The sequence below is a fragment of the Marmota flaviventris genome, chromosome 14, assembly GCF_047511675.1.
Source record: "Marmota flaviventris isolate mMarFla1 chromosome 14, mMarFla1.hap1, whole genome shotgun sequence".
In the NCBI taxonomy this organism is placed as follows: domain Eukaryota; kingdom Metazoa; phylum Chordata; class Mammalia; order Rodentia; family Sciuridae; genus Marmota; species Marmota flaviventris.
Window position 1 is genome coordinate 35,127,365 of NC_092511.1, and position 27,653 is coordinate 35,155,017.

At 37.9% G+C, this 27,653-nt stretch overlaps 1 protein-coding gene across 5 annotated transcripts in view; it reads left to right on the plus strand.

Annotated features, from left to right (window-relative positions):
* Window positions 1–1,328: 1,328 nt before the first annotated feature.
* Ppm1b (protein phosphatase, Mg2+/Mn2+ dependent 1B) overlaps window positions 1,329–27,653 on the plus strand; it is an 88,420-nt gene continuing 62,095 nt past the window's right edge. Inside the window, exon 1 of one of the 5 annotated variants that reach the window (XM_027934366.2) lies at window positions 1,329–1,739. Coding sequence is in view for 2 of the 5 variants with exons in the window: in XM_027934365.2 (XP_027790166.1) it covers window positions 10,146–10,187 (42 nt within the window). In the remaining 3 variants the exon portion in view is untranslated. Of the gene's footprint in view, window positions 1,740–10,058; window positions 10,188–14,064; window positions 14,191–27,653 lie in introns of those variants that run through there. The other 4 variants (XM_027934365.2, XR_011704336.1, XM_027934368.2 and 1 more) reach the window with 4 other exon arrangements.

Genomic DNA, 27,653 nt, shown 5'->3' on the forward strand with positions numbered 1-27,653 from the left:
TATGGCTGTTTCCATTACAGCGATTGGCAAATAGCATTAACTATGGAATGAACGAGTGAATGTCAGAGCTTAGGCCGGGAGTTTTAAAATACAATACCGACTGAAAAACAAAACACGGAAACGCCAAAGGCGGAATGCCGGCACTGGGGGCAAAGAAAGAATAAAAATAATCCCCAACAGCACAGAACTCTCCTGAAGGGAGAACTTGTTCCATTTTCTGAACTCGGTTTCCCGCCTTTCCGGAAACCCGAATTTCTCGCCCACTCGCTCCCCTAGAGGAGACAGGTCAGGCAGGTATCCCTGCTCAGCGGCTCTGATTGGCCCGTGATGATTTCATTGTTAGGGAACATCCGGGCCTTTCCCCTCCCAGCAACACCTCCCCAGAGTCCTGTACGCCCAGGTTCCTACTCCCGCGTGCGCCCCACCCTTGGCTGAAGCAAAACAACCGCCTTTCCCCAGCCCGCTTCTTGTCCTCGTCCGCGCTATCCCTTTGCGTCTCTACGCCAGAGAGAGGCGTGTATTTTCTCCAATGAGTGCGTAGGGGGGACTTTGCTAGCCAATCAGTAGCCAATCCCCTGCAATTCCGGGTGGGACTAGGCCTCCACACCTATAACTGGACAGCCTGTTGGTTCCTTTATGGCGCTTGTTTTACGCGAGGCTTAGGGGTCAACAGTAAGGGAGTACGGTCCTCGTTGAACGGGAAGGATCAGCACAAATTTTCTGGGTTTGACCGTTTTTGAAGACTAGCCAGTCGCTTTTCGGATACTTCCCCGCTTTTTGCGCGTTCATTTAAAAAGAGCCGGTGTGACGGATTTGGAAATTGGTTCAGTGACGGACACGTAGAGAAAGCCAATGACAGAGGGTTCACACCACCATTTGGACCAATAAGACAAGGGAATCGCTGGAATCGCCTCTGCGAGGCGGAGCACAGGTGGGAGTAATTTGACTGACGGAGGTCTCTACTTATGGTTGGTTGCAGGGCTGGTCCCTGACGTCCGGGAGGTAGTGCCCTGCAGAGGCGGGGCTCAATGAAGTAAATGGTAATGAAGGGTTGGGTCTCACTCAGTAGGAGGTGTTTGACGGATAGTTGACCTTGCCAATTGAAGGTGGTCACTGATGCCCAATGGGAAATTAGGAACTCGGAGGCGGGGTCGGGTGGGCGGGGAAAAGTAAGTACGGAGGCGCCAGGGGAGCCGAGCTGGGAGGGAGAAAAGAGATTGACAGGCGTACCAGCAAATAGGGGACCGCAAAAGGACGCGTGGCGTCCCAATGGGTGGGATGTGGGGGCGGGGCTCGACAAGGGGCGGGGAAAGACGGGGTGCGGGAGGGGGTTGCAGAAGGAGCCCAGCGGCTGCTGCTCAATGGCGGAAAAGCTGCCGGTGTTCTGACCGCCTGGTCCCCCTTACAGTTGTGGGGGAGTTTCCTGCCGGCGCGGCTGGAGTCTCTGTTTCTCAGGGTTCGGTGGCTGGAAGATGCTCCAGAGAGACGAGGCTGCGGCGGAGGAGGTGGCGGCGGCCGAATCGGCAGCGGCTGTAGGGTGGAGAGAAGGTGGTGGCGGCGGCGTGAGGGGCCGGGCGGTGTAAACAGCCCCCGAGGCAGCGGAGGCGGTGGCCGAGACCCGAGGGCAAAGCGGCGGCTGAGGCAGGGTCGCGCCTCCGGTGGAAGCCTGGGCTGAGTGCAGCGGGGGCTCTGCGGCGGGCGCCAGAGAGACGCCCTAGACCTCGCCTCCCTCGCCCCAGGTAAGGCCGCTGGGCGTCCGTCGGAGGGGAAAGGATCGGCTGTACCGCCGAGGCACCCGGACCGTTTTAGGGTTCCGCCAGGCTTCGGCCGAGGCCTCCGCCGCGGAGGTTGGGGAGCGGAACGCCAGGCCCGGCTTCTGGGTAGGCCCCTTCCCCGGCCGCCGCCTCCGCTCGCGGCTGAGGCTGGAAGAGGTGCGGTGAGGGAAGAGTTTGCTCCAACGCCTGGAAGTCAGCTGCTTTCCCTTCTGTGCTTCTGTCTACTAGCATCTCTCACGAGCGCACTAGTGCTGCCCGGGACTGGCTCTTCCCTTCTTAGTGCATGCCTTATTTGAAAACACTACCTTTCCCTATTTGTTTCCTCTTAAGCTTTTGCCCTGCTCTGCGCTCTGCTTCACTTCCTCCCTAAATCATTTTTTAACAGTGGAGTTCTTAATTGAAATTGCTATTGTCAGTACCCCGAATCAACCGAAGGCTCATTAAGAGTAGACTGACCAGCTTTATATGGTGGAACAGTTTTTTTTTTTTTTTTAAATACTAAGTCTAACTTCCTTAAGAAAAGGATTGTATTATTAAGCGTAGAGTGTGAAAAATAGCACGAAAATAATTTTTTTAAATGAAGGGCTTAGTGAATGTTGGAAAATAGTTTTTTTCTTTCTTCCTTTTTTTAAGTTGCATGACCTCTAATGTCAGTTTTAGCAGATCTAGGACGTTTGCCCATCATATTTGGCAAAAATACTTCTTAAGCATTTGATAGCAGCCCAAATTCGTCAGTATTCAAGCCCTTCTGAAACAACTTGGAAATTAAAAAAAGAAAGACATGAACAACTAGGAAGCTGTTTTGATAAAGTCATAGTTAAAGAGCTTTTAAAATAGGCTCCACATGTTTAATGTATCAAAATAAAGTTGGCAGGAGTTTTGTAAAAGGATTATTTAGGAATTTGAGTAGTCATAGTGTTATGTAGCTATTTTGGGAAAAACATTCTTTTTCTGTTAACAAACGCTTACAACTACTGTGATGTGAGAATTACTGAGGTTTATTGTGGGATTAACACAGGAACTCTCTTTATTTGAGCTACTGCATGGATGGAGAAATGGTAAATTGTTCAGGAAAGACACTGTAAGTCACAGTATGTTCTAGGAGATGGGAGAGACATGCCATCAACACTGAATGTTATTAGATGTTATTTCATTTATTTTTTCTATTGTGCAATAGCATAGTTCCTATTGTTGCCCTACTTTTAAATAGAGCATTTCTAAATAGTTATTATTATAATAGGCTTTTCCAAGTGTATAGGCATATATATTCATATTCATATACATATACATAAATATGCACACACACATAAAGTTGAAGTAATAGTAACATGATAATTTTTTAAAAAATGTTTTGGTCGGCCTCCCAAATGGACAGTATGTTGTTACAGCAGAACTTTTAAAATTTAGTATTTAGGATAGATTTTTCTTTAAAGGAATAATTTTTGTTTTAAGCTTCTTTTTCTCACTGCCTTGTCTTTTTTCCCCCACTTCCGTTTTTTCTTTTGCACCCAGAAAGTCTTATAACTGTTTCTGCAGTAATTCTTATGTTGTGTTAGCATGGAGTAGTATCTTTTTATTTGTGCTATACCCATTAATATTTCTCCATTTTCTTGTACATTATCCTTTGGATTTGTCAATGTGGTGAATATTCTCTTAGAATTGACCAGCAGCGCTTTCAGCATCCGTATTCTTATACTGGGTGTCTGATTTCTACAAAGACACTAGAAATAGGTGAGAAAACTTTTTCAGTTTGTCTGATAGTCATGTCAGTAAATACTGATGTAAGTAAGCCACTTATTAAAATTACTACATCCCTTAAGATTACATCATCTGAAGGAATGGTGTAGTGTCTAAATAGCTGTGCTTCTAAGAATGTTGATCGAAAAGTTGGTAAGATCAGAAAAAGTGCCTCTTATTGAAAGTTACAACATTTTCCTATAAGGTACATTTTTTTTACGGAGTCTTTTGAATTAGACTGTGATGCTGATTGACAGTTTCTCCGCAGTCTTCAAAGAACAGAATTTGCCACGGTATTACTTGGTGATTATGGAAATTTATTAAAAACTGGCTGAGCTGATATGGAAGATTGCAAACATGCCCTTGTATATGGGTTGGTAAATATTTTTTTTTTTTTTCTTCAGAGCTGAGCATTAAACCCAGGGCTTCAAACATTCTGGGTAGTCTTTGTACCACTGAACTCCCATCCCCAGCCCTAAACATGTTAATAAAAGATACTGGGAGTGAATGATACTTTTTTCCCACCCTAATTGGTGTTAGTTACACATATAATCTGTATTTTATGGATATTTGTATATTAGATGTATTTATTTTAAAGTATTATTTAACAAGGAAAGTAGTAAAATAATATTCTAACACCACTCCTTCATCAAATTCACTTCATAATAAAGTGGAAAAAAATTACCTTCTTAAAATGCAGCACATAATATTCTACATTTTCTGTAAAGTATACCTTTCATAATTCACTGATTTTTAAGGGAAATTAGTTGAAAAACAACTGATTGTATCAGGGTAATAAAAATTTTTCTTTCTGTCTAGCATGGTGGTACACACCTGTGACCACACCTATGGATTACAAGTTCAAAGCCAGTATGGGAAACTTAGTGAGACCTTGTCTCAAAATAAAAAATGACTGGGGCTGTAGTTCAGTGATAGAGCCTTTCCCAAGCATGCATGGGGCTGTGAGTTTGATCTACAGTACCAGGCACAGACACGCAAAAAGGAATTGGAGGCAAAAAAAACAAAAAAACAACCAAAGAAAAAGATTTTTTCAGTACAGGAAATGGAACCCAAGCTTCACACATGCTAGGCAGGTGCTCTACCACTGAACTATGACCCCAGCCCTTTTTATTTTATTTCTAGACTGAGTTTCCTTAAACTGCCCAGGCTGGCCTTGAACTTGTAATCCTCCTTGCCTTAGCCTCCCAAGTAGCTGAGATTCAGGTGTGCTTTATTGTGCCTGGCTTCCTTTATTAATTTCTTTCTTTCTTTTTTTTTTTTAAAGAGAGAGAAAGAGAGAATTTTAATATTTATTTTTTAGTTTTCAGTGTACACAACATCTTTGTATGTGGTGCTGAGGATTGAACCCGGGCCGCACGCATGCCAGGCGAGCGCTTTACCGCTTGAGCCACATCCCCAGCCCCCTTTATTAATTTCTTGATAATGTTATGACATTTTCTAAAAGTGTAATCTATATACTACACACAAACACACACACGCACACATGCACACACACTACTTCTTTTTCAGACTAAAGATTTATTTTCTCATTTTGGGGATCAAACCTAGGACCACTTGCATACTGAACAAGTGTTCTACCACTGAGCTACAGCCACAGCCCCCCCCCCCCTTTTTTTTTTTTTGGACTGGGGATTGAACCCAGGGCCTGCCTCTTCATGTGTTTTACCACTGAATCATATCTCTCACCCCTTGGGGCACTTTATTTTTCCTTTCAGTTTAATTATTGATAGACATAAATAAACACTTTGCTTCTAAATGATGATACAGAAGAATTCTCAAATATTTTTCTTTTACTACATCTAGTGTGGGACCACATCTGCAGTACCTTGTTATTGCTTGGCATGGTATATACTTTTTCTAATATATTCCTTGTGGTAACTTATATAACTTCAAGAACTTAGTAGCTAAATCACCTGTAGTATTTTAGTGTGTTAGTTCCTATATTAGATCAACATTTAATACTTTTGTATTGTGTTGCTGGGGATCCAGCTCTTGGCCTTGCCCCCATGTGCTTTACCGCTGAGCTACATCCCCAGCCCCAACATGTCAAATAGTTAATATTAACTTGCTGAAAATAAGATGGGTTCAAAGTTTTCTTTTGGAGTGTATTGAAATATCAAGATTATATTTATTGACACCTTAATTCTTAAAAATTTTAAATTTTGAAGTTGAGAAATACCACTACTTGGAAACTTAGTTTTGCATCTTTGTAATGAAAGAAGATCCTGCCAAATATGCTTAGAGGAGAGAACATTGGAAGCTATCTATTGATTATAAGGAACTTATAGAGAAGGGACCAATTTTAGTGCTATTCAGGGAGAATAACATTTGTCTTTAGGATTATGTTATTTTTGTCTGCATAGAGTGTCCATTTCAGAATAGTTTGAAAGGTACATTGTATGATAGAAATAAGGAAAACTTTTTCTTTCATGGAAAACTATTAAAATGTGGTTAGGTAATCAGGTAAAATCAAATTTGTGGTATAAATAAAACAAGTATATCAGTTGTGTTTGATAGGTGGTACATACCTGAGATGAAGCAGGTTTGGCAAAGGATATGTAGATTAATTAAGGGTCTGACAGATTTCAAAGCACTTTTTAAGTTTAAGAGTATTGTCATTGGTTTTTAAATCTAATTGCCTTATTTTCTTGATGGAGATATCAGGACCATTTCAAACACTTGAAAAGGGTGGTTAATAGATTTTTTTTGTTTGTTTGTTTAATATGGGTGATTGAATCCAGAGGTGCTTAACCACGGAGCCACATCCCCAGCCTTTTTATTTTTTTATTTTGAGACAAGGTCTCCCTATGTTATGTAGGGCCTAGCTAAATTGCTGAGACTGGCAATCTTCCTATTTTAGCCTCCCAAGTCACTGGGATTATAGGCATGTGTCACTGCACCCTGCAGATGTTCTTAATAGATGTTCTCATGCCAGGTGAAGTGCTACACACCTGTAATCCTAGCTCCTTTGGAGGATGAGGCAGGAGGGTTGCAAGTTCAAGGTCACCCTGGGCAACTTAGTGAGACCTTATTTTAAAATAGAAAGGGCTGAGGGTGTGTAGCTCAGTGGTAGAGTGAGGCTGGGTTCAATCCCTAGTACCAGGGGAAGGGGGAGTAGGTTCTTATGAGTAGGAGAATCTAGGAGTGTCAGTATTACTCATGGGTGCTTATCCTGGCAGTGTTTTCCCCCTCTTTTCTGACTAAAGCATTCACCTCTGAGGTAAAGAACTGGTATTATCTCTTAAACACAAGTGGCTCTTTGTAGTTCACTCAAAAGAGGAAATAGTTTAATTCAAAACAACTCCAAATGACAGAATATATAGATCAAATTTAGATTTGGGAGGTTTTTTGTAACTCTTGTTTACTCCAAGCTTCAGCCTACTGAGAAGTAAGAAATTCAGAACAGTCTAATAGTATTTATCCCCCAACTCCCCTTACTGTTGCATTCACTGTCTGTCTTTGGTATGCAAGGCACTATTTCAGACTGAAATCTGAACAAAAGAGACAAAGTACTGTCCTCAAAGATCTTAAATTTTGGTTACCAACACTTCCCCAGTTTACATTACAGCTGAGTTCCCTTTGTGACTGGTTTAAAACGTTGAGTGGGAGTAGGTACATTTTGGAATGTATGTTTTCTACACTACATTTAAAGCTGTGATTCCTCCCCAGTAACTGGGACTCAGGTATGCCCTGCCACACCTTGCTGAACTTTACTCCTTTTAACAAAAGAAAAGGAAGAGGAATTTTTCTGTAATTGGGCAGGGGGTGAGGTGGGGGCACAAAGAAAAATCTAGAATATGTTAGGAAGAAAGGGTAAAATACTAATATATTTAAAGAAAGATATTTATTTCACATTAAAAGGGAGCCAAAATAGAGAAAAGCAGGCATGAGGCATTTGGAGGCTTCACATGTTTCTGTTGGTTTGTTTTGTGGGGGGGTTCCAGCACGTACTCCCATACCCTTAACTTAAGAACATTTCTTAAGTTAACCAAACATCAAGGAAGGTTGTCCTCTTCCACTGAATGTGTGGCTTCAGGAGGGACTCACATGGAGCTGTGAGGGAGGAAGGGGACACCCACCGAGAGAGCCAAATCAACCCTGGCAATCAGTGGGGTGACAGATGTTGCAGCCAATTGACCCTCACATCCTCTATCCAATCCTTGATAGATGAATATCTGGAAATGAGCATGAGAGAAAAGGTGGGATAATGGGAGAAAGATGTAAAGAACTTACAGTAGATCTGGTTTAAATAACTTGGTGAGGAGGGCTGGGGTGTAGCTCAGTGGTAGAGAGTGTGAGGCCCTGAGTTCAAGCTCAAAACCAAAATAAGTAATGGTCTGGGATGTAAAATATATGTTGTCATTTGTGTTTGAAAAGATCCTGTTGTTTCTGTGAAATATTCTGTGAAAATAACTGAGAGATTAGTGATTGACCAATAGTATCTGGTAATACTGCTACTGACTTGTGACTGCTACTTTTGTTCTCCTGTTGTCAATTCTGATAAATGATGGTTGATCGAATCAATTTGTTTCTTGGTTTACTGTGCTCAGATTGTATATTTTTCACTGCTTCTCTGAATTCTAGAGCTGTGGTATATTACTCGAGGTTATGACTTTGATTTTCCTGTAAGTTTTTGCATGAGATAGTCTTGATGAACTTATTTTTGAAGCTAGTGCTTAGTTTCAGCTTTCTGAATGATAGTTTGGTAAAGATGTTTCTTTGAGTTTACACTAACACTGCACACTTAAATAAGCCTGAAGTCTTTGACCTTTTTTTTTTTTTTTAAGGTGGTACTCAGATTGAACTCAGAGGCGCCTGAGCCACATCCCCAGCCCTTTTTATTTTTTACTTTGAGACAGGGTTTCCCCAAGTTGCTTAGGACCTCATTAAGTTGCTGAGGCTGGCTTTGAACTTGAAGTAGTCCTGCCTCAGCCTCCTGAACTGCTAGGATTACAAGTGCCTACCACTGTGTCCCGCTGATCTTTGTTTTAATTCTTGAAAATCTTTTGCTTTCATTTGTTGAGAGTTTTATGTAATTCGATTGCTGCAGTGAATCAATTGGATTTTTTATTTTAAAGCAAATTGTTTTGTATTCATTGTAGTGCTCCAATATAAAAACTAACCTAAGTTCTAGTCATGATCTAAGAGTTTTCATTTATTGCCCAATAAGCCTTCCGATTACTAGTTACATTTTTTTATTTTTATTTTTGGTGCTGAGGATTGAACCAAGACCTTCCAGCATACTAAATGTGTACTGTAAGACTGAGCTACTCCCCTAACCCCATATAATTGATTTGGTTAATAGAATTTTGAAATTTTATTACAGTTTTGGTGTTTGATGATTCTACACTTGAGAAAACTAAGTTTATTTTTTTCTGTTCATCTATTCTGGAGTAGTTTGAATAAAAATATAAAAATGAAACAAATTTTGTAGCTTAATATGTAAATTTTCAGTTATAGTCTCTCCTTTTTTAGATTTTTGTTTTATTAACTAGTTTGTAAAGACAATATAGGTTTGGAAGATCAGAGATGATTTAGATTACATAATTCTGCTTACCATATATCTTGAATCTTTTTCTTAGAGATAGAGTTATGTTTTTGTTCTGGTTATTCTCTTGAGTTTTTGCTTTCTGTTGACTTTTCTGCCTCTGGCTTTGCTTACTTGATTTTTATTTAAGTACAGGGTTGTCATCAAATTTGGAAACAGATGGATACACAATAAATTGGTTATTGGTCTTATTATAGGATATATTAAAATAATACCTATGTTTTCAGATTTTATGATCAGCCTATTGAGGGTGAATTTGTGTAGTTGGGTCTTTGTGTTTTTTTGTCCAATTTATAGTGCGTGGCCAAATGACCAAGTCAAGTACAAAGCATATTTTGAATACAAAGGAGTAGAGATAAGTGGTTCTAGAGAGTGGCCTGGAATCACATTAACCCCAGATTTTTAAGGCAGATGAAAATGATCTAATAAGGTAAAAATAAATGTGATATTTAATTGGTTGTCAGGTGGACTGGCTAAAAAGTTTGGGAAATGCTGGATAATATTAGCTTCAGGAGTATACTTGAAAGATATTAAGAGGGGTTATTGTCTCATGAAAAATGTGCAATGAAGTATCTTAACAGATACTGGTAAAGTTTTCTTTATTTTGATAGTGGGGATTGAACCACTGCCTTATGTCCCAGTTCTATTTGTTGGGTCTCTTTCAAATTTTAATAGCTAATTAAAAAAAATCTTTCTTTTGGTAGAGATACATTATCTTTTAAAATGTTCTCTATTAAGAATTTTGTTTGTTTGAGATTTTGTTTAAAACTTACTCTGTAGGGCCAGGGATATGGCTCAGTGGTAGAGTCCTTTATGTAGCGAGCATGAGACCCTGGGTTCAATTTTCAGTACTGCAAAAAGAAAGAAAGAAAACTTAGTCTTTGCCTTCTGTAAACTGTTAAGATAATGTAATGACTATTAAATTCATGTTAAACTTTTTGGCTGCATATTTCATAGGTGGTGCTGCTTCATATTCCATTGCTGCAGGAAGCACAAAATACCTGACTTTGGCACTGTTAGCAATGCTAAGTTTTGATCATTGGTTTACTTGTGGTGACTGCTGAATGTCTCCATTGAGAAGGAACATTTTCCCTTGTGATTACCAGGTAATCTGAGGCATATTTTGTTTCTATGTGAATCCATTCTCCCTTCAGACTTTGATTTAATGAATTACTGATTTCTTTCTGCAAATGGGTCTTGACAGGGGTCATCAAACTACATGCAACCCATTGGTTAAATTCAGCATGTGCCTTCATGTACCTCTTCAGAACAGGGGATCAACTCCAGGGCCCTGTTCATGCTAGGCAAGCATTCTACTACCGAGCTACATCTCCTTCCTGGGTTTGTTTTGGTTTTTTTAAGATGTCGATAGACCTTTATTTATTTATTTATTTATTTATTTATTTAGTTGGCAGTGGACTTTTAATTAATTAATTAATTAATGTATTTATATGTGGTTCTGAGGATTGAACCCAATACCTTATACATGCTAGGCAAAGTACTCTGCCACTGAGCCACAACCCCAGCCCCCTCCTTCCTGATTTTTGATACTAGAATTATAGCCAGGAGTGCTTGACTCTGAGCTTTTTATTTTCTTTTGAGACAGTGTCTCATTAAGTTGCTCACTCCCACCCATTGCCTCACCAGTCAGTGGTGAAAATGGTATTTCATTTTGACCTAACTTTGCATTTTCCTATTACTTGTGAGGGCCAGTAACATTCTCTTATTGGTCACTTAAATTTCTCTTTCTGGATGTTTGTCATTGTTGTTTGCCTTATTTTCTTTTTTTAAATTTTTATTGGTTGTTCAAAACATTACAAAAAAGCTCTTGACATATCATATTTCATATATTAGATTCAAGTGGGTTATGAACTCCCATTTTTAACCCAAATACAGATTGCAGAATCACATCGGTTACACATCCACATTTTTAGATAATGCCCTATTAGTAACTGTTGTATTCTGCTACCTTTCCTATCCTCTACTATCCCCCCTCCCCTCCCCTCCCCTCCCCTCCCATCTTCTCCCTCTACCCCATCTACTGTAATTCATTATGTTTGCCTTATTTTCAAACTTTTTTTTTTTTAAAGATAGAGGAGAGAGAGAGAGACAGAATTTTTTTAATATTTATTTTTTAGTTTTCGGTGGACACAACATCTTTGTTTGTATGTGGTGCTGAGGATCGAACCCAGGCCGCACGCATGCCAGGCAAGCGCGCTACCGCTTGAGTCACATCCCCAGCCCTGCCTTATTTTCTATTTTCCTGATTTTTAAAAAATGACCAAATCTTACAGGCATAAATGTGAAATTACTTAGCCATTAGATTGTATCCCTTCCTTCCTTCCTCCCTCCTTTTTTTCTTCCTCCTTTCATCTCTTTTTGTGTTACTGGGGATAGAACTCAGGGCCTGTGATTGGAGTAGGCCAACACTCTACCACTGAGTTATATCCATAGCCTTTTTTATTGTCTTGAGATAGGATCTTGCTAAATTGCCCAGATTGGCACTGAAAGTTGAGATTATTTGGCCTCAATCTCCTAAGTAGCTGAGACTAAAGGCTTGTGCCACCACACTCATGTATTTGTTCTTATTAATTGTGTTTATGAGTTTTTAGGAATTAGATTGTGTATCTATAAAGGGATGATACTAATTAAAGATTTTAACCTAAAGGCAATTCTAATCCCAAAATATTTACATTAAAGTGAATGTTTGAAAGGATAGTACCTGGATGGTAATATTTAGGGCTATGTGTGATTATGTTATATTTAAAAAATTCTTTGTGTTTATTTCTTTTCCTTTATAACTTCTTTAGTTTTTTCTGCTTAATCTTGCTGATCATTTGTTCACTCCAAGCCTCAATACTCCTGGGAAGAGCCAAGGCTGCATGAATTCTGATCTAGAGTCAAAGATGTTCTCAAAAAATGTTTCAGGGGTAGGCTAAGGGCATAAGAACTGCTTTATAATTAAGAAACAAATGGAGTGAAATAAATTCATTAGTGTGCCCTCTGTCTGCTCTAAATGGGTGTAGTTGGCTGGGTGCTTTAAATGTGAATCACTAAATGTAAAATTGCTGGAAATCAAGTACTTTTTGTATTTATTAAATGTTACAGTATATGATAGAGGTTAATCAGTGTTCCAATAGATCCTTAGATCTCTGCCAATTTATTATTTCTGGGAATGTTGGAATAGCTGACTAGGATATCCTTTTTTTTCGGGGGAGGAGTACCAGGGATTGAACTCGGGGGTACTGGACCACTGAGCCACATCCCAGCCCTATTTTGTATTTTATTTAGAGACAGGGTCTCACTGAGCTGCTTAGTGGCTTGCTGTTGCTGAGGTTGGTTTTGAACTCATGATCCTCCTGCCTCAGCCTCCTGAGCTGTAATCCCAGGTGTCTGCCACCTTGCCCAGCAGGGTATCCTTTCCTGAAGAAGTATCTTTTAAGTTAGCATGTATTATTCAGTACTTGCTAGGTGCCAAGGTCACAATTTGGGGTTGGAGGGCATGAATGTTAAAAAGAATGTAAGTGATTGAATAGGAGCGGTGAAATGGTGAGATGAAGGGTTGGGAATTGTATGAAGGAGAAAGAAGTGTTTCATAGGCACCTTGAAAAATTGGGTCAGCTAAATTAAGACAAATTGACTATGAGGGTAGGAATGAGCATGATTTACTTGAACGAGGCAGGGCCTAGGTATTGCAGATGAGAGAGGAAGTTTCCTAATAAGTAAATACAGAGTAGATATTTTATATTTACTGTTTTGCAGGGATTGGAAAAGCCATTACATCTTGTTGGAACAGTGTGTTTTGGGGCAGTCAAGATGGGGATAATCTGCAGGGTGAATTAGAGGAAGGAGAGATTAGTCAGGGAGACTAACTTGGTGGCAGGTAGATAATCAGTACATTAGGTGATGATGCTCGAAACTAGGAGGGTAGGATGAAACACTTTCAAGCAAGATTGATGGAACATGTTGACTTAATAAAGTGTTGGATTTATATCAGAAGAATTATGGTTTCTGCTCCAGATTACATGAATTGGAATGCTGTTAATACAAATTAGGGGTATTGGGATATGAAGATGGTTTGGATGCAAAGTTGAAATTTTTGGTTACATTATATTTGAAGAGATGTAGCATAACCAAACAATGTTTAGAATCTAGGCTAAAATTCATCCAAGAATTAATTATAAAAGTGATAGCTGAGGAAGTGATTGCAGAAGGCAGATAATATGTTTCAGGTTAAAGGTTAATTATTATATTATTTGGGGTCCGTGACCATCTTTAGAAAGAATCTGAAGGAAAAATGAACACAAATGATTGCAAATGTTATGAAAGTCAGCATGAGTAAAGAAAATTTCCTGAAGGGAGAGTTATTAATAGTTACAAATTATCTTATTTTGAGAAGTCTCCTTGTTTAAGACCATATTGATGTATGGGCTAATTGTACCAAGCAAGAGATCTGTGTTGTGTGTTTTGAGTTGTTGTCCCAGGAGATGCTATGTCTACATCAAGAGATGCTGCATCTCTTCAAATACAATGTAACCAAAAATTGCAACTCTGCTCCCAAACCATCTTCATATCCCAATCCACCTAATTTGTATTAACATCATTCCAATTCATGTAATCTGGAGCAGAAACCATAATTCTTCTGATATTATTCTGTCCCAGGAATACTGGTGACTTGGGAACTGAAATGTCTATATAATTATGAGAACCATTCTTTTATGAAATATTCTAGACACATTTGACAACCATATTCCAGGACAAATTCTCTCCTGTGCATATTAGGACTGGGATATACATTAAGTCATATTCTGTTACATTCCATGAAATGCTTAAAAATAACAGCACTAAAATGGTTGGACAGTCAAGCCTATAAATAAAATTTCCTCTAGGAGCTTCTTAACCTTTGCTGACTGATTTTTCTTTTTCTTTCCCTTCCTAATTGACCTATTTGCAATCTAGGTCTGTTTATCTGGTGGGAGAAGAGGACAAAGAACATCTAGAAGTAAAACATGTAGCCCTGAACTTTTTCATTTTCATTCATAATTGAAAAACTACTGGGATAGGAAGAGCAGTTGTTTATTCCTGGGCTGCTTTGCTGACGTTAAAAAGGTGATTTCTCTCTGTGTTTGAAATCAATCTTGTAGAAAAATGACCAAGCATAAAATCATGATAAAGTCCCAGATATTTGTTTTATTATTCAGGTAGATAAATTGGAAACATGAACTCTCTCTGGTCTCAGCAACATTAGCTGAAAAAAAATTTAGTGTTCTGGGCAAGGGCAGGAATTCTTTTACCTTATTAAACCTTTAATAGACATATGCTAGTAGCTGATGTGGTCTGTAGGCCTAAAACTACTTTCTTGAGGCTTTGTCCAAATCTATTAGACCCCAAAGTTTTAAAAAGCCATGAAAGCAATTTAAAAAAACCCAAAACCCTAATGATAAACACAACATGGATGGATGTCAAACATTATGTTAAGTGAAAGAAATCAGGCATAAAGGAGTATAATTATGATTTCATTTACATGAAGTTCTAGAAAAGGCAAAACTCCACTGGTAAGCAGAACAGTGATTGCCCTTAATCTAGAAGGGATAGGGAGGTTGACTTCAGATGTATAGGAATAGACTTTAGGAGTGAGGGAAATGTTCTGTATATTTGGTGATTACACAAGGTATATTTGTGAGAACTCAAATCATATACATAAAATGGACTGTGTAACGTTCAAAAAGCAAAACCAAACCCCAGGTATCTTCAAAAAATAGGGAGAAATTGGACAGCAAAATGGAACTTTATGGATTATTCACATCCAGCAATCTGAGATTTTCATAGTGAACCTTTTTCTGAAAGTAAAACTGTCTAATGCTGATGAAACCCATTTTATGTCTCTGACAGGGAGTATATATCAGAGAAGGTAATTCAGATAAATGCACTGATTTTACTGAATTTTAAATATAAGCAATCACATACCTGTGTGTGTGTGTGTGTGTGTGTGTGTGTGTGTAAAATCTGATCTAAATGTTTTGATAAAACCTAGTTAAGGGCTGGGGATGTGGCTGAAGCGGTAGCGCGCTCGCCTGGCATGCGTGCGGCCCGGGTTCAATCCTCACCACCACATACAAACAAAGATGTTGTGTCTGCCGAGAACTAAAATAAATAAATAAATAAATATTTTTAAAAAAACCTAGTTAAGAGCTCGATGCTGGTGTACATCTGTAATTGAGAGCCTGAGATAGGAGGATATCAAGTTAGAGGTCAACCTCAGCCACTTAAGAAGACCCTCAGCAATTTATTGAGATCCTGTCTAAAAACAAAAACAAAACCTAGTTAGGTTTTTTTTCTCCCCTAATTTGATTTCAGAAATTGAAAGGATTTCAGAAATGAAAAAAAAAAAAGTTTTTTTAAAAGAATATTTTAAAATGTTGAGCCTAATTGGAAAATCTTAACGGTTCAAGATGTTGTTATTCATAGGATAATCTTTCTAAACATCAGATAATTTCTCATTCATGAATATATTTTGTTGTTTTACTTTTTTTGTGCTGGGAGTTAAACCCAAGTGCACTTTTACAATTGAGTTACCCACAATTCTTTTTTTTTTTTACTTTGAGACAAGATCTCACTATGTTGCCCTGGCTGATCTTGAACTTTCAGATCACCTGTGTCAACCTCCCAAATAGCTGGGATAAAGGTGTGTGCCACCTAGTCTGTGCCTGATGAAATTATTGGACTTTAAAAGAAGTAAAAAAGCAGGGTTTGGTGGTGCACACCTCTAATCCCAGCTACTTGGGCGAACGAGGCAGGAGGATTTCAAGTTCAAGGCAAGCCTGAGCAAAACCTGTCTTCAAATTTTAAAAATATACAAAAAGATTGGGAAATGTAGTTCAGTACCACATGTGTAAATAAATAAAGTCCAATTATTTACTTACTATTGTCCTTTCTGGGTGAGTTTTTCCTCAATATATGATATGTCTGTTAATATATAGTTTGTGGTTTATTTCAGGGACATTTTCTTGTAGTGTTCAGTATTTGTTCTGTTACCTTGCTTTGCTTTTTTTTTTGTGAACTTTTATTGAATCTTTTTTCTTTTCTTTTTTTTTTATACTGTGGATCGAACCTAGGGCCCTGTGCATGCTAGCTAAAAGCTCTACCACTGAGTTACACCCCAGTCCTTTTTATTTGATTTTGAGCTAGAGCTGTCCTTGAACTTTGAATCCTCCTGTCCCAGCCTCCTGAATAGCTACCATTATAGGCATGTGTGCTACTATGCCTGACTCTTTTTTTTTTTTATTAGTTGTTCAAGACAATACAATGATCTTGACATATCATACATTTGATTCAAATAGGGTATGAATTCTCATTTTTCCATGTGTACAAATTGCAGGATCACATTGGTTATACATCCATGTGTATACATACAGCAATCCTAGTGTCAGTTGTATTCTGCTCCCCTCCCCTCCCCTCCCCTCCCCATTCTCTACCCATTCTATAAATTAACTATAAATTAACCTGACTCTTATTTTGATGTTTAACATTTGTTTTCTCTTTCTCATTAAACATTATCAGTTTATTTGCTATTTCTTGCATTCTCTTATTTTGTCTTTGTTTATGAAATCATTTAAGAATTTTTCTTTCCTAAGTTTTTTCCACTCAATTTTTCTTTATTGCCTACTTTTTAAAAGTTTTCTAATTTTGATGTTTTTATTTTATAACTTTTTTCATTTATTTTAGTATGTGTGTGTGTGTGTATATATATATATATATATATATATATATATATATATATATAATATTTATTTTTTAGTTTTTTTAGATGGACACTATATCTTTATTTTACATTTTTTTTATGTTGTGCTAAGGATCAAACCCAGTACCTCAAGCATGGTATGCGAGCACTCTACCACTGATCCACAATCCCAGCCCCCTCTTTTACGATATTTTAACTGCTTTTTTTTTCTTCCAGTGCTGGCGATCAAACCCAGGGCCTTGTGGATTCTAGTCAAGTGCTAACACTAAGCTATAAGTCCCCTCCCTTTTTAAAAAAATAATTGATTTTAGCCAGACACAGTTGCACATGCCTGTAATCCCAGCAGTTTGGGAGGCTGAAGCAGGAGGATCATGAGTTCAAACCAGCCTCAGCAACTTAGTGAGGCCCCAAGCAACTTAGTATGGGACCTTGTCTCAAAATAAAATAAGGACATGACTTAGTGGTTAAGTGCCCCTGGGTTCATTCCCCCTGGTACCAAAATAAATAAATATCTGAAGTGTGTGTGTGTGTGTGTGTGTGTGTGTGTGTGTATATATATATATATATATATATATATATATATATATGGATGAGAAAGAGAATTTCTTATGATTGTATAGAATTGTATTATTATTATTATTATTATTATTTTAAATACTGGGGATTGAATCTAGGAATGCTTTGCCACAGAGCTTAATCCTCCAGCCCTTTTTATATATATTTTTTTTAAATTTTGAGACAGGGTCTCACTAAGTTGTTTAGGGCCTTGCTGAGTTGCTGAGGTTGGCCTCAAATTTGCGATCCTGCCTCAGCCTCCCAAATCTCTGGAATTACAGGTGTGTACCACTTTGTGTGGTGGTAGACTGTAATAGATTTTGTCACTCATTTTTATGGAAAAATTTCTTGAACTTTTAGGAGGATAAAATAGGAATAATGTTTTGCAACTTGGATTCTTTTCTAGAGTTTCTCTTTCTGTGAAGGTTTGCTAACCATGGGAACTTTGTTTTTAGAGTTTATAGGACCCATATTACTTCAGACTTATTGTATTGTGGTGGTCTTATACTGTCTTACCTCTTGGGTCTTGCAGAATTCCCTCTCAGTTTTGGTTTGTTACTAGATTTTCATTAGTGTATTGGAGTTTGTCTCATCTTGGGATCTTCAGAAACTTATTTGATTTCCTTCTGCTTCTCTAGCACAAATATTTAGACCACTCTTGTGTTAACAGAAGTTGATGGCTTATGGGGGGGAGTAATGGCTTTGTCACCTAGTTGTGGTAAATATTGTACATGGTTTGTCTGTTTAGGGGGGGAGGATATTTTAAAATTATGCAATTGCTAACACTACCTTCTTAGAATTCTTACCTACTCCACTATACTTCCTGCCAGAGAATATGAAATATGGCCATTTCAGTGAAGAATATCCACATTCTACCCATGAATATTTTTCACATGTTGTTTTGGAAGCCATTACCTGCATAGGATAGGATAAGTAAAACAATAGTATTGGAGATTTGGCCTCCAGGTCAATTGCAGCTGGATATTGGGGTTATGTTTTACATAAGTTAGGTAGACCTCAGTGACCTAGAGCCTAAAGAAGGCAGAAGGTTTCTATACCACCATCCACTTAAGCCCCCAAAGCTTCTGCTTCACTTAAATACTATGAAGGGCATACCTGCCAGCCCAGGAGAAAGAGAATTATCTGGAGAGCTTTCAACTCAAGTATGAGAGTCAGAGGATGGTGGTTAAAAGATCTAACTTTGGAATTGGACTGCATGAGTTGATGTCCTAGTTTTGTGACTTTGGCGAGTTTCTTGACCTCTCTGTTTCCCCATTTGTAATGGGACTATAATAGTCCCTTTCTCATAGGATTGTTGTAAAAATTAAATGAGTTAATGCTTTTAAATATGTTAGAACAATGCCCAGCACACAGTAAAAATACAATAATTGTCTATTGCTCTAAGTTGTTCCATGGTGGTTCTATCTGATAGGATGCAGAACTATTAGCATTTGACACAGTTGACCACTTCCTCCTCTGAAAACACATTTTTCTTTTCAGGAGTTACTGTTCTCTTGGTTTTCCTCCCACAGCCCTGGTTTCTGATTCTCAGTAACCTTTAAAATTGCATCCTTTTCATCTCTTGACCTTTAAATATTGCAGAGCTCTAGACTTAATTCTTTAATTTCTAAATTCTCCTCCCCCCCTCCCTCCCTCCCTCCCTCCCTCCCTCCCTCTCTCTCTCTCTCTCTCTCTCTCTCCCTCCCTCCCTCCCTCCCTCCCTCCCTCTCTCTCTCTCTCCCTCTCCCTCCCTCCCTCCCTCTCTCTCTCTCTCTCTCTCTCCAGTACTAGAGATTGACAAACCCATGGTTACTGAGCTACTGCCTTTCTCATCCCCAGTCTCTTGTTGAGGGTTTGTAGTGCTGGGAATAGAACCCAGGGCTTCATGCATGCTAGGCAAGAATTCTACCACTGAGCCACATCCCCAGTTCCCCCAGTTCTTTTTATATTGATTTTTATTTTGAGATAGCCTTGCCAGGTTGCTCAGTACTTCTGCCTTAGCCTGCAAGTCACTGGGATTACAGGTGTGCACCACCATGCCCAGGTAGTTTCTTTTTAATTCACACATTTTTTTTGTTCTCAGGAGCTTAATTATCATCTAAATGCACCCAGATATATATCTTCAGCCCTGATCCCACTCCTGAGCATCATATTCCTAAATCCAGCTGCCTAGAGTAACTCCACTTGGATATGTAATAGTCATTTCTAATGGAATGTGTTCAAAACTGACCACCTGATATATATGATGCCTCCCACTTAATCTTAAGTTGCTCTAGTCACAGATTAAATCTGGGCTTCTTAGGCCAGAGTTAGTTTCTTAAGCTTTCAAAGGCAGATAATATTTTCATTTTCATTAGTCTCCACTTAAAATTTAGTGTTTTCTTCAGTTACCAGTGTGACTAAATCACAGTAGTGTAGCAACACTTTTTGACTTTTCTTCATCATTATAGTTGTTGCAGGAATCTCAGAAGTACTGTTAAACTCATCACCTCTTCTGAGTTATGGTACTTTATTAGACCTGCCACTGAATGTTGTTGTTATGTTAATGAAGAAGACATAGTTTGTTTGGGTTTCATAGTAATCCTAATTATTGTATGCGTTTTATGCTTTCCTGACTTCTAACCCCACGTTAGTTTTGCCTGTTTTTATATTCTATTTAAATGGAATCGCATAAATGGAATCACACAGTATGTACTTCTCATGTCTAGTTTCTTTTCAGTATTTTTGAGATTCACCTATATTCCTGTCTACAGTTGTATCCTTGTGGTTTTATAATTATATGCTCATAATAAAAAGGATGTAGAGTTCAAAAAAGCACCACAGGTGACATTAAATCAGTTCCTCTTTTATATACTACCTTTCCTTATGTTGAAGTGTGCTAATTTGAAACTTATTAAATGGACATTTCATGTTTTTGTTACAGCCTGAATAACAGGCTATAACAGTTCAGAACTGTGTGTAGTCTGATTTTTAGAACACACTATTGGTATCCAAAGTGACGGATTTCCTTTTTTCCCAGATAAAAGCAAAAGCATAATACCACTGTCAGAGAGCTATGTTTTATTTTATTACTGATCTTTTTCCCTTATTGAAGGCTTGGAGAGGGAATCAGAATTGGTGCTATTTCCTGGCACAATGGCACATGCCTAATTCCAGGTATTTGGGAGACTGAGCTAGGAGGATCACAGGTTCAAGGCCAGCTTGGGCAAATTAGTGAAACTCTCAAAATAAAAAGGGCTGGGAATGTAGTTCAGAGGTAGAGTGCCCCTGAGTTCATTTCCTAGTACTGTGCATGTGAGCGCGCGCACACATACACACACACACACACACACACACACACACACACACACAGTATGTGTGCGCATGCCCCTTAATTTTGAAATTTCTGGGCCAGTGGAAAAGCTCAGAGGTGGTAGCACTTGCCTGGCAGGCATGTGTTTCTAGGTCTGAACCCCAGCACTGGGAAAGAAAAAAAAAATTTCTAAGTATGTTTTTGAGTTAGGGAAAAAAATCTAAAACTTACTCTCATACCTAATATCTCTTACATATAGATCAATTTCTCAAAATCCGTGATTTACTTAATTGATTTGTTTTCATAATCTCTCTCTCTCTCTCTTTTTCTTTTTAATATCAGGTATTGAACCCAGGGACACATAACCATTAGCCATATCCCCATCCCTTTTCATTTTTTATTTTGAGACAGGGCCTTGATAACTTCCTGAGGCTGGCTTTGAACTTGCTATTCTCCTGCCTCAGCCTCCCAAACCACTGGGATTAAAAGTATATGCCACCACGCCCAGCTCCATAATCTCATTTTTGAGGGATTCTGAAAACTTCCCAGCCTATTTATTCCTGTGAATAGCATTATTTTGCTATCAGAGTTGGGTGTCAGCAGTGCCTGAAAATCCAGCATCATAATGAAAATGGTAAAATATCAGTTTAACAATTATTTAACAACTATTCAGAACCTTTTGAACTTTTCATATCAATGATTATTTCAAAGATCTTAAACAAATGCCATTGATATTTGGAAGAATAGAGAACTTTTGATTCAGTTTTGAAAGCATTAAGTTTTGGAGAGGACTGTGGGGTACAGCTCAGTTGTTGAGTTCTTTCCTAGCATAAGCAAGGTCCTGGGATGAATCCCCAGCACTGCAACCCCCCAAAAAGTAAAGGATGAGAGCCAGATGTTCTGTTTCTGTGCTTATTAATGCTGGGGTAATGGGTGCTTTTTCTGTTCATTCAAGTAGGTATTTATAAATAAATAAATATCTGGTTTGCTCTTTGTAGTTTGTGATTTTTTAAGCATCTCTTTGAGCTGATTTTATTACTACCATAATTTATTTAGCAATATTTTAATAATACAAACTTAATTTAGGCTCTGTCTTGCAGAGGCTGGGAGTGAAAAGTACTTGGCGAGATGAAAGAAACATTTTTTTATTTTTTATTTTTTTCAGTATTGAGGATTGAATCCCCAGGGATACTTTACCACTGAGCTATATCCCCAGTTCTTTTTTTGTTTATTTTGAGACAGGGTCTTGCTAAGTTGCCCAGGCTTGACCTCGAATTTGTAATACTCTTGCCTCAGCCTCTGAAATTGCTGGGATTACAAGTGTGTGACAACATTCCTAGCTACAAGCATTTCTTGATAACCCTTGGGGGATATGCGGCCTCAGTTAAATTTTTTAAATAGAGGCACTATTTTAAGTATTTCTTGTGTATGAGTTTTTAAATTCTCATGATTCTCTGAGAGTAGGTATTATTCCCCTTATTCTATAAAACAGTGAAGCATAGAAAGACTGACTTGACTAATGTCACCTACCGTGTAGCTGGTATATCTAAATCCAAGATTCAAATCCAGACAGCCTGCCTCTAGAGTCCTTGCTTTTAAATGCAAATAAATAGAGTAGAATACATTGGGGAGATAAATTAAGAGATATTGGCTGAGAATCTTCCAGTCTTGAAACCTGGGTCATCTACCTCAGGAAGATCATTGAGTCTCAACCTCAAAATGTTTTAAAGTTTAAGGCATTTAACTAGGGATCTAGGGCTCGATGCTACTACATAAAATTAATCAAATTTTTTATGCTGTTTCTGCTGTCAAATTATATATATATTTTAAAATATCTGTTTATTTTTATGTGGTGCTGAGGATTGAACCCAGTGCCTCACTTGTGCTAGGCAAGCTCTCTACCACTGAACCACAGCCCCTCTCCTCAGATTATGTATTTTTGATATTCTGGTTAGTTTGAACATTGCATATCAATATTACCATTTTGAATTCCATAATTACTATCTGTTATTGCATGCATGCTTCCTTTAAATTTATTTTGTGTTAGCTTTCTAAGTGCCATTTTATTACCATTAGACTTTTTTTTTTTAATTGATAGGGCTAAGCACATGCTAAGCACACACTGTACACTCTGAGCTATGTCCCCAGTCCTGTTAACCATTTTAAGTGTATAATTAGTTTGCTACTGTTAAATATATTCACCGTGTTGTGCAACGGAACTCCAGAACTTTCATTTTGCAAAATTGTCCTCTTTGTCCATTCAAATAATCCCAGCCAGGTATAGTGCTTGGAATTACAGTGACTCAAGAGACTGAGAGCAGGAGTTCAAGGCCAGCCTCAGCAATGTAGTGAGACCTGTCTCAAAATTTAAAAAATTTTAAAAAGAATTGGGGATATAGCTCAGTGGTAAAGTTCCCCTAGGTTCCATCCCTAGTATCCCTCTCCACCTGCTCCCCCTCCATTTTCAGATGCTGAATTTGCTTGGAAAGGACTTTAGTGCAGGGCCAACTTTGTGCTATCAATCTTCTTAGGACACTTAGGGTCTGCCTATGCCAGGCAGATTGATTGATAGCAAATTTGCCATCATTCTCAAGGAACTCATGTGTTGACTGAATGTTTATGTACATGGCTTTCTCAGTGGGCTGAGGATGTAGCTTAGTGGTAAAGCACCCCTGAATTAATATATAAACTCCCTTTCTCCCAATCCCCTGATAACTATCATTCTCCTTTCTGTTCTGATGAATTTAACTACTTCACATATCTCATGTACATGGAATAATGTAGTTTGTCCCTTTGTTACTGGCTTATTTCACTTAGCAGAGTCTTCAAGGTTAATCTTTATTGTAGCATGTGACAGGATTTTATTCCTTTTTTTTCTTTTTCTTTTGGTACTAGGGATTAAACCCAAGAGCAGTCTACCACTGAGCTACATTTCTAGTCCTTCACATTTTTTATTTTGAGCCAGGGTCTCACTAAATTGCTGAGGCTGGCTTCAAACTTGCAGTCCTCCTGTTTCAGCATTTCAAGAGCTGGGATTATAGTCCCTGCCTCTGGCGATTTTCTTTCTGTTTAAGGCTGAGTAATATCCCTCCCCATATATATATATTTATTCATTCATCCCTCATTGGACATTTGGGCTGTTTGTATCTCTTGGCTGTTATGAATAATGCTGCTGTAAATGTGGGTATGCCAATATAAATGTCTCTTGGAGGCCCTACTTTCAGTTCCTTTGGATATATGCTCAGAAGTATGACTGCTGAATCATGGTAGTTCTTTTTAATTTTTTTTAGGAACCGCCATATTATTCCCCCAGAGTTCTTTTAATTTTGGGTCATCTGAAAGTTCACAATGATAATGTCTAGTTCACTTCTCCCCAAGTAGTGGACTTTGATTGTATTTCTATCTTTCCTTAGCTCTGAGAAATTGTTGTATTTGTTTCTTTGATTTTTTTTTTTTCCGTTTTGTTTCTAGAATACTACTTTTTTAAATTTTTTGGTACTGGGGGTTGAACCTAGCTGCACTTTACCACTGAGCCACACCCCCAGCCCCTTTTATTTTTTATTTTGAGACAGTGTCTCCTAAGTTGCTTAGGGCCTTACTAAACTGCCAAGGTTGTCTCAAACTTGAAGTCATCCTATTTCAGCCTCCCAGATTGCTGGGGTTATAGGCATGCACCACTGTACTTGGCTGTTTCTAGAACACTTCTTTGGTTCATTGTTGAAATTCTTATATTGAACCTCTATGATGTTCACTATTTTCTTTTTAAATATAGATTTGGAGATTGCTTTGACTTACTTAAACTTTCAAAAACCATCTAAGGAGACTGAGTTTGAGGCTTTGTTTTTATTTTTGTTTTTTTAAGGAGAGATAAGTTGAGGCACTCACGCCTAAATCTGCATAGCTATTTTTCATCTTCTGTTCTATTTTCATAGCATCCTTTTCTTGTTTTATGGAAACAAGATGAGATGTCTTTCAGTCTTTGAGGATTCTGATTTTTTTTTTTAAACATTGTCTTTCATTTTCAATTTTGTTTTCAATTTTCCTTCTACCTCTGCTTTTATCTTTCTGCCTTTTAGCAAGAAGAAGGACACACTTTACGTCTGGTTATTTTTGTCTATTCATACTTTTAAAAAAATATGGTAGGCAAATGCTCCATCACAAATCTGAACTCCTAGTCCTTTATTCTTAGATATGAATAGAAAATTCACCTTGAATTTCTTGGGAAAATAGCACTTATGATTTGTCTGTATGAGGAAATCTGAAGTTGATGGCTTTTTGTAGCTTTTAGTTGCTCTCTCTGTTTTTGTTCTATGCATGATCTCATTTTTACTGTGTATGAGTTCTTAACCTTGCATAGAATTTCCTCCACAGTTCTAATTTGTTGAACTACTGATCACTCCATTCTGTTTCATTGATTGCTATGCTCCCATCCACATTACATTTACCAAAAATTTTAAATATTTTTACCTTTTAGTGGAATATTTCTTGTCTCCCTTGTCTTGTTCCTACCTTCTCATTGTTATGTGTTTTATACCTTTAAAATTTTCCTTTATTATGAAGTATTAGGAGGGATTCAAAACAAATGGTTATGTCCATCTATCTTGAACTAGAAACTCGTTTATCACATTGTTTAAATATTTCACAATCGATTAAGCTACATAAGGGCATTTGTATACAGATTATTTGATAAAAGTATAAATTTGGATACTTTTGATTTTGAGAAAATATTTGAAACTTAAAATCCTATTTCTTATTCCCTGTGTCACTTTTTAAAAATTTTCTTTATTCTAATTTGTTATATATGACAGCAGAATGCGATTCAATTCATTACACACAAGGAGCACAATTTTTCATGTTTCTGGTTGTACACAAAGTAGAGTCACCATTTGTGTCTTCATACATGTGCTTAGGGTAATGATGTCCATCTCACTCCACCTTCTTTCCTACCCCATGCCCCCTCCCCTTTTCTTCCCTCCCCTTTGCCCTATCTAAAGTTCATCTAATCCTCCCATGCTCCCCCCCATCCCCATTATGAATCAGCCTCCTTATATCAGAGAAAACATTCGGCATTTGTTTTTTTTGGGATTGGCTTACTTCACTTAGCATGATATTCTTCAGCTCCATCCATTTACCTGCAGATGCATGATTTTATTCTCTTTTAATGCTGAGTAATATTCCATTGTGTATAATACCACATTTTCTTTACCCAGTTATATACTGAAGGGCATCTAGGTTGGTTCCACAATTTAGCTATTGTGAATTGTGCTGCTGTAAACATTGATGTGGCTGCGTCCCTGAAGTATGTTGTTTTTAAGTCCTTTGGTATAAATCGAGGAGTGGCATAGCTGGGTCAAATGGTGGTTTCATTCCCAGTTTTCCAAGGAATCTTCATCCTGCTTTCCATATTGGCTGCACCAATTTGCAGTCCCACCAGCAATGTATGAGTGTGCCTTTTCCCCTACATCTCACCAACACTTATTGTTTTTATTCTCGATAGCTGCCATTCTGACTGGAGTGAGATGAAATCCTAGAGTAGTTTTGATTTGCATTTCTCTAATTGCTAGAGATGTTGAACATTTTTCATATATTTGTTGATTGATTTTATATCATCTTCTGAGAAGTGTCTGTTCAGATCCTTGGCCCATTTATTGATTGGGTTATTTGTGGTTTTGATGTTAAATTTTTTTTAAATTTAATTATTTATTTATTTGGCGGACACAACATCTTTGTTTGTATGTGGTGCTGAGGATCGAACCCGGGCCTCACGCATGCCAGGCGAGCGCGCTACCGCTTGAGCCACATCCCCAGCTCCTTGATGTTAATATTTTTGAGTTCTTTATATATCATGGAGATTAGTGCTGTATCTGATGTGCTTATGGTAAAAATTGTGTAGGCTCTCTACTCATCTCACTGATTGTTTATTTTGCTGAGAAGAAACTTTTTAGTTTGAATCTATCCCATTTATTGGTTCTTGATGTTAATTCTTGAGCTAAGGAGTCTTATTAAGGAAGTCGGGATCTAATCCGACATGATGGATTAGGTGTGCACCACTGGGCCTACTTTCTCTTTTATTAGGTGCAGGGTCTCTGGTTTAATTCCTAGGTCCTTGTCCTGAGTCACTTTTGAATTCCCTCGCTTGTACTTAGTTTTGAAACATTTTTTCCCACTTCTTTGAAAGTATTTTTAAAGAATTCTTTTTTTATAGTATTTTTTTTTTTTTTTTTAGAGAGAGAGAATTTATAATATTTACTTTTTAGTTTTCGGCAGACACAACGTCTTTGTTGGTATGTGGTGCTGAGGATCGAACCTGGGACGCACGCATGCCAGGCGAGCGCACTACGGCTTGAGCCACATCCCCAGCCCTTAAAGAATTCTTTAAAAATTTAGTAAGTAGATAAAATTTAAATGACTTTGATCTTTTATTTGTAAGTGTTAGACAAGGCATCTGTTAAAACAGAAGTGACATTTATTTTGGCTAAACAGTTTCTGTTCTACATATGTGTTTACATAGCATTTTCACATTCCATAATTGAACAGAACAAGTACCTTTTTTGGAGGGGAAGTGGACTAAGTTTTACTGTTACTTAGACATGCATCTTTTTAAATAGTTTTGCAACATAAAAATTTAAGTTGATTCTTAAGGGTCCCCTGTGACATCATCAAGATTTTATAGACATTGACATTTTGCTGTTTTCTTCAAATTTCTCTCAAAGGGGAAGAAAATATTACCAACTTTATCAAAATGTTATCACTCTACCATTTGTCTTAAAGTAACTACTATCAAGATACTATTCAAACATGTTTTTAGTATTTTTTGCTACATATTCATGCATCTAATCTATTGTAAATTTCACACTTTACATAAATGGCATCATGGTCTGTGTATCCCTTTCTACCTCTCTTTGTTTTTGAGTTTTATTCATGGTGATAACATGTAAGTATCATCCATACTTTTAACTTCTGTAGAGTATTACATTGCATTAG